At 54.0% G+C, this 6350-nt stretch overlaps 1 protein-coding gene across 1 annotated transcript; it reads left to right on the top strand.

Annotated features, from left to right (window-relative positions):
* Positions 1 to 4266: 4266 nt before the first annotated feature.
* Positions 4267 to 4922, top strand: DL89DRAFT_318947 (uncharacterized protein). Its single transcript, XM_040891117.1, has one exon. It carries the CDS (start codon positions 4284 to 4286, stop codon positions 4482 to 4484), a length of 201 nt encoding a protein of 66 aa, XP_040739259.1. The 5' UTR covers positions 4267 to 4283; the 3' UTR covers positions 4485 to 4922.
* The last annotated feature ends 1428 nt before the right edge of the window (positions 4923 to 6350 follow it).

Genomic DNA, 6350 nt, shown 5'->3' with positions numbered 1-6350 from the left:
TGCCTCCAGGCTGAGGTACGTGAGCTGCAATTGCGATCGCGACTCATCGGTCAGCATGAGCCGCTGGAACAGCGATCTGACCGACTCGCTGCCCGGCCATACGTTTGTGCGCGTCTCGTAGTCGTGGTACTCGAACTGCTGCTGCTGCTGCTGCTGCGCGATAATCGTATTCGCCAGGGTATTCACGAACCGGTGCTCTTCGGGCAGGATCCCACGATGGATCAGCCCCGCGCATTCGCCGGCCAGGCCATTGAGCTGCTGGTCGGTGAACTCCTTGGACCCGGCATCCCGGGCTGCATTCTCGACATTATGCGCCTCGTCCAGAATCACAATATTGTCCTCCAGAATGATGCCCGCGGCCTCGCGGCACACCCGGGTCCCAGAATGTAGTTGTACGGGCAGAACACAATGTCCGCCGACCCCGACAGCTCGCGCGACGCAAAGTATGCGCATCCATTCACCTTCCTGCCCACCTTGACCAGATCCTCCAGATTCCAGATCTGGCTCTCGCCGCCTGTAGCCAGGGCAGTATGCTGCACAAGCTTCTTCACCCGATGGTATGCCGCGCACTTGCCGTTCTCCACCATCTCGCGACACCGGTCGTCCACCGACGGCGCCCGGAGCACGTCCTTCCGAATGCACGTCTGCGAACGACTGCCCAGCACTGCCGACCGTGGCCGGTAGTTTGTCTTCGCGCGCAGCTCCTCAATCAGCTGCGACACCTGCTTGTGCGTGCGTGACCCAAAGTATATCCGCGGCCGCCGCCCCAGCAAATGCAGGCCATCCTTGTTCGCCTTGAGCAGATCAATGTCGCCCTGCGTCAGCCCCCTGGGCACCTGTCCGTCCACACTTTGCCCCAGAATGTACGGCACTGTCTTCTCGACCATCACCGTTGCCCGGGAGATCTCGCTGGCCCGTCGCATGGGACCGCGGCCGGGCAAAATCATCATCCATTGCAAACTTACCCGCCCTGTCCTCGCTCAACACCTCGCTAAGCGAATTATGTCTGCCGAACCTGGCAATCACCTGGCTGATCTGCGCCTGCAGAGCACGCTGCTTTTCCGTAAACTCCTTCTGCCACGTCAGCGCCGCACACAGCAGCGCCAGGGACTTGCCCGAGCCCGTCGGGCTCTCGATCATCGCGTGCTTGGCCGCATTCATGGCCCGGATCATGTGGTTCATCATGCTCAGCTGCGACGGATATGGCTGGTATGGAAAACTCACCTGCGCGCCGCAGATCCGGAACACCTTGCTTTCAGGCATTTCCGTGTTGCGCCGCCTGCCTTTTGCCTGTCTAGTGCAAGGGTCAGGCGAGCTGCTGCGGCTCCGCGGTCGTTTGCGATGCCTGCCATCTGCTTGTGTTGGCTGAGCTACCGACGCATGCCTGTGTGTTTCGTCTAAAGGCGCGTCGGAGTCGGAAGTGGGCATAAGCGTCTTTAGAAAATTCCAAATGGGAAGCATGCAAGGAGAATGAAACAAATGTAACTGAATTCGAAAGATAAAACTGCGTGGAACAAAATGGGCGTGGGGAGAAGCAAACAAGGGTCCTTGCTACTGCAAAGGCACTATTTGCGCAGGTTACGCGAGGAGGTGCAGCGGAGGACGATTCGCGTTGGTGATCGCTTCGATCAGATCAGCTTCCGTGTGGCTTAGCAGCCTCCCGGCAACTGGCTCTGGCAGGCAATGTGCAGCAGATTGCCTGCACTGGAGAGGATGCAGGATTTTTCACGTTTCGCCTGGAAGCCCTGGCGGGTATTTCCGGATCTTTGGCGCTTGGTCTTCCAGTGGGACCACATAAACTGCCAGAATTTCAGCAAAATCGATTGGCCGGCAAATCGAACAGAGCCTGCCTGCGTCTGAGGTATCCGCTGCCTACGTAGCACTCGGCTGTGTGCCACAAACTGCACACCAAAACCTCTTGTGCTGCGCGCAGGTTGGGGAGCGGGGGGACAGCTGTGTATACTCAATGCCTGCCTCCACTGATCTGGTCGGAGGTTAGGTTTTAAAAGAGGTTCCCGGGGTCTCGACCATCTCCCTACCCGCCAAACAAACCATCCGTGCTTTTTGCTGCTTTCCGCTCTCCTTTTCTTCTGCCATCTCTCTGGATACCATCTCTGTTTATATACTTGCTTAATACACTTTTACGAATGCTGCCTCGCTTCCGCTCAGTTTTCCGCCTGGCTGCCCGGGCATCCGCGACAATCGCCACCCCCCAGCCCATGGCCCTGAGACCGCTCGCCCGCTCATTCGTCTCCAACACCCCAGTCTACCCACCCTCATACCTGACATCCTCATCCAGTCTCAGCATGCTGTTCCGCGAGGAGTCAATGGCACCGGGCTGCAAAGTGGCCGTGATCGGCTCCGCTGGCAATGTAGGCGCCAGCGTCGTGTTCTCGTTAGTCAACACCACCTATCCGGCCGACATCATGATGGTAGACGTGAACCAGCGGCTGGTGCGCGGCCAAGCAATGGACCTGGCCGACGCCGCCTGGCCCACCGGCCACCGCGTGCGCACTGCCAACTTGAAGGAGGCCGGCCAGGCCGATTTAATCATAATCACCGCCGGTGCGCGCCAGCAGCCCGGCGAATCGCGCGACGGTTTGCTGGACCGCAACTACGAGATACTGCACAGTATCCTGAGCGGCCTGAAGCCGGTGAATCCAAATGCCGTGGTTCTGATGATCTCCAATCCTGTGGATGTCCTGACCGGCATTGCACAGAACATCACCGGGTTGCCCAAAAGCCAGGTGTTTGGCTCCGGCACATTGCTTGATAGCGGCAGGCTGCGCAATTATCTGGCTAAGCTTGTCAACGTCCGCCAGACCTCGATCCACTGCCATGTGTTGGGCGAGCACGGCGACAGCCAGTTCGTCGGGTGGTCGTCGGCGCGCATTGGTGGGGTGAAGCTCGATCAGTTCCCCGAAATGCAGACTATCGATAAGGCCAAGATCGAACATGATATTGCCCGCACTGCTTACGATATCATTGAGGCCAAGGGCGCTACCTACTATGGCGTTGGCGTATGCGGCGCAATCCTGGCCACCTCGGTCCTGCAGAACCAGCACGATATCCGCAGCGTTTGCTGCCATTCGACCAAGTGGGGCGGATATGTGTCTACTCCTGCTGTTATTTGCTCGCGTGGAATCGACCGTGTCCTTGAGCTTGACATGGACAACGAGGAGACAGAGAAAATGGAGCATGCGGTTGAGCGTATTAAGGAGCAGACCAAGAGATTTATTGAATAGATATCAAACAACTCATTAGTAAATTTTATATCTAGCCCAGGCAAACTAGGCACTATCACACCTATTTACACAGCCTAATCATAGAGTTATATTGACATAGATGACAAGCTGCTCAGCATGTATGTAGAAAAGATCTACACAATAGACGTGGCAGGCAACTCTGCTTATTTTTGGCTGCTGGTTTACTGGCTCGGACAAGGACAACTGGGTTTTCCACTGATATAACAAACACGTCTATTCCATTTAAAATCGACATAAGCCAGTACAAGGTCCCGGTCAATTTGCCTTCGTCTTTCAATGCCTCCTTTTTTTCTGTCTTCCTAGATATACATTTACGGCACCAGATCCCTAGATTGAACAAAAAGTACGTCGTCCAACCTTGGGAACGTAGATCCGAATAATCACGATATGAGGAAAGGAGTTTGGCAACATTTGTTTGATACAACATAGCTACATTTTGAAACCACGAGTGATAACTAAGCAGTCTACTGGTGTGGAGGGATATCTGCACGTGGAACAGAGTTCTGTAAGCATAAAGATCCCTGTTGGCCTTGGCGTTGCTGAAGCCTGTAGCAAAATCTCCGGGCCAGTATTGCTCTCTGTTAGAATCTCAAGATCCGATTACTGTGAGCCACATAGCCTTTCCATCCTGCGAATTCCTTTTTCTTATTTATCGTTTCATTTTTTGGCTGTGCCACCTGAGCAATGGTATAAAACCTTTACGCTCGCCTTTCGCTTTAGCTTTTTTTCACTTCAATATAATCCTTGACTCTATCGCTATCTGTTGGTATTACACTCATACTACAACTGCACTTCTGAACTGAGATATCGCCGCTTTACTGTTCATTCGGAACCCGCACTACGCGAAAAATACACACATATTCGCATATCAGCCATTTTTCGTTATTCATGTTAACTTGGGGAATGAGTGGATATCGAATATATGGAAAAAAATAGCTTCTCAAAATGACTGAGGGGAAAAAAAGGAAGGCTGGTCGTCTGTCTGGGCCTTTGTACGTATGCGTTTCGGCCTTGTCTATGGTGGCGCGGGGGACTCTGGACCCCGAATGTCAACAATACTGGTTGCAAACTTCAAAATGGGCCCACTACCTGAAGATTCCACCACGCTATGTCTTCCTCTCACAGATAATCAGCACGGTTCTTATGTCCGTTTGTGCAGTGCGGTGTCGGAATCTGGATGATGCAGACAATCGACGGTTTTCTGTTCAACCAATCTGACGTGGTCCTGCATCCCAATCAACTCGCTTTATGCGTCGTCGGTGATCTGGGGTCTGGTTGGTCCTCACCGCCTCTTCAATAGTGGAAGCAACTACTCGTATATCCCGCACATGTTCATTGTCGGCATCTGTGTGCCATTTCTGGTGTGGTACTTGCAAAGACGATATTCAAACAGCTTTCTGGCACAACATCCATCTGCCTGTGGCGCTGTCCTCCTTGGCTATCTTACCTGGTGCTCCTTCTACAGTGGTGGTTAACTGGTTTCTCGGCTGCCTTATATTCTAGTACGTGGTGCACCGGTACTGGTACGGGTACTACAGGAGATATGCGTTCACTCTGGTGGCAGCTTTTGACTCGAGTGTCGCAATCGCTGGTGTGCTGATTTTCTTTATATTCACCTATTCAGACGTCAGGATGCCGTCATACTGGGGCACAAGCACTAAACTGTGTCCGCTTTCATCGGAGCGGTGGAGGGCTAAAAGAACTACCAAGAGTTTCAGTCTCCTCCATAGCCAACAAAGGTTTTACGTTCTGTGCCAAATAACGAATCTCATGAGTTGCTTCATACTTGTATCGACGAAGATTTTACCCTGCACCAGGGCTGCTCAATAATATATGCATGGTCGTTATCTCTTGTCAAGAAATGGGCTACATGGAGGGTACTAAAGATTATCATTCACTGTGTTTTAAGGAAAACAGACACTAGTAATATCAGCATATTCAGATGCCTGCTGTCCAGTCCTGCAACATTGTATCCGTCAAAGTCATCGCGCTTCAGCTCCACGCCGCCGATCTTCGACGCTGCCGCCAGAGAGGCACCGATCCAGCACCGATCCGACGACTTGAAAATAAGCCCATTTGCCGACGATTCGACGACCACACCATTGTCGCGGGTCTGCTGTTTCTCCTCTGCCAGAAGCAACATTATCAGCCAGCGCCATCCACTTGGGAATCGAGCGCATTTTCGCTACCAAATCGTGCAGCAGCCGGGATCCGGAGGTGCGGCACATCGGACACACCGCCGACCATCAGGATTTTGGATGCCAGCGGGCGACGCAGATCGACATCCAGGTTTTCGATGCATGCAACAATGGCCTCAACGAGCCCCATGCAATCCTCGGTTGAATCGCCTGCCAGCAGGACCTCAGCAGCACGCTCGCGCACCCAGCCCGGAATCTTCAGTGTACCATGGCCATGTGTCTTGGTGGAGATGGTGAGTGTGATGGTGGGGCTGCCAGTAATACTCTGCTCGAACCACTCGACCAGCCGAGGATCGACCTCGCCGACGCTGAGCTCGACAGTCTTCTTTGACAGGGTGCCGGGGATCGAGAGTGGCGACACATACATACTTTGGTCTGGATGTGGCGGCACACGTCATCGCTCAGCATGTCGTCTGTGACCGCGACGCCACGTGCATTGCCGTCGAAAGGAACAAACTGCGCATGCTTCTTAATGAGCGATTTCAAGCTCTCAAACAGCGCCTCCCCAGCCAGCGGCGTCGACGTCATGTATGGAATCAGAGGCCTGCCGTCATACACAGGCATCACCGTGGTCTGCTTGTGTCCGCAGTCAACAACCAGGCCGCTAGTAATACCGCACGACATCAAAGCCACTACCGCACTCGGGTAAAACGTGATCTGCGGGACCCGCAGGTTGCACAGCACACACGGGCAAGCGCGCGCTTGAGCTGAATGGGCATCAGCGCGCTTTCGGCAATACCACCTTGCGTGACTTTGAATCGAGCAGCAGATGGCTGCGGTACACCTCCTTCACCTGCTCCAGAAGCAGCGCATCCAGCAGCTCCTGGTCCCCAATCGGAAAGTCGTAGATCCCGTGCTTGCTGCCGGCCAGCCGGTGCATCGGCCC

Source organism: Linderina pennispora (genome assembly GCF_002104995.1).
Source record: "Linderina pennispora strain ATCC 12442 chromosome Unknown DL89scaffold_92, whole genome shotgun sequence".
Taxonomy (NCBI): Eukaryota; Fungi; Kickxellomycota; class Kickxellomycetes; order Kickxellales; family Kickxellaceae; genus Linderina; species Linderina pennispora.
Note: the sequence above shows the minus strand (reverse complement) of the source record. Positions and strands in the feature narration are given on the sequence as shown.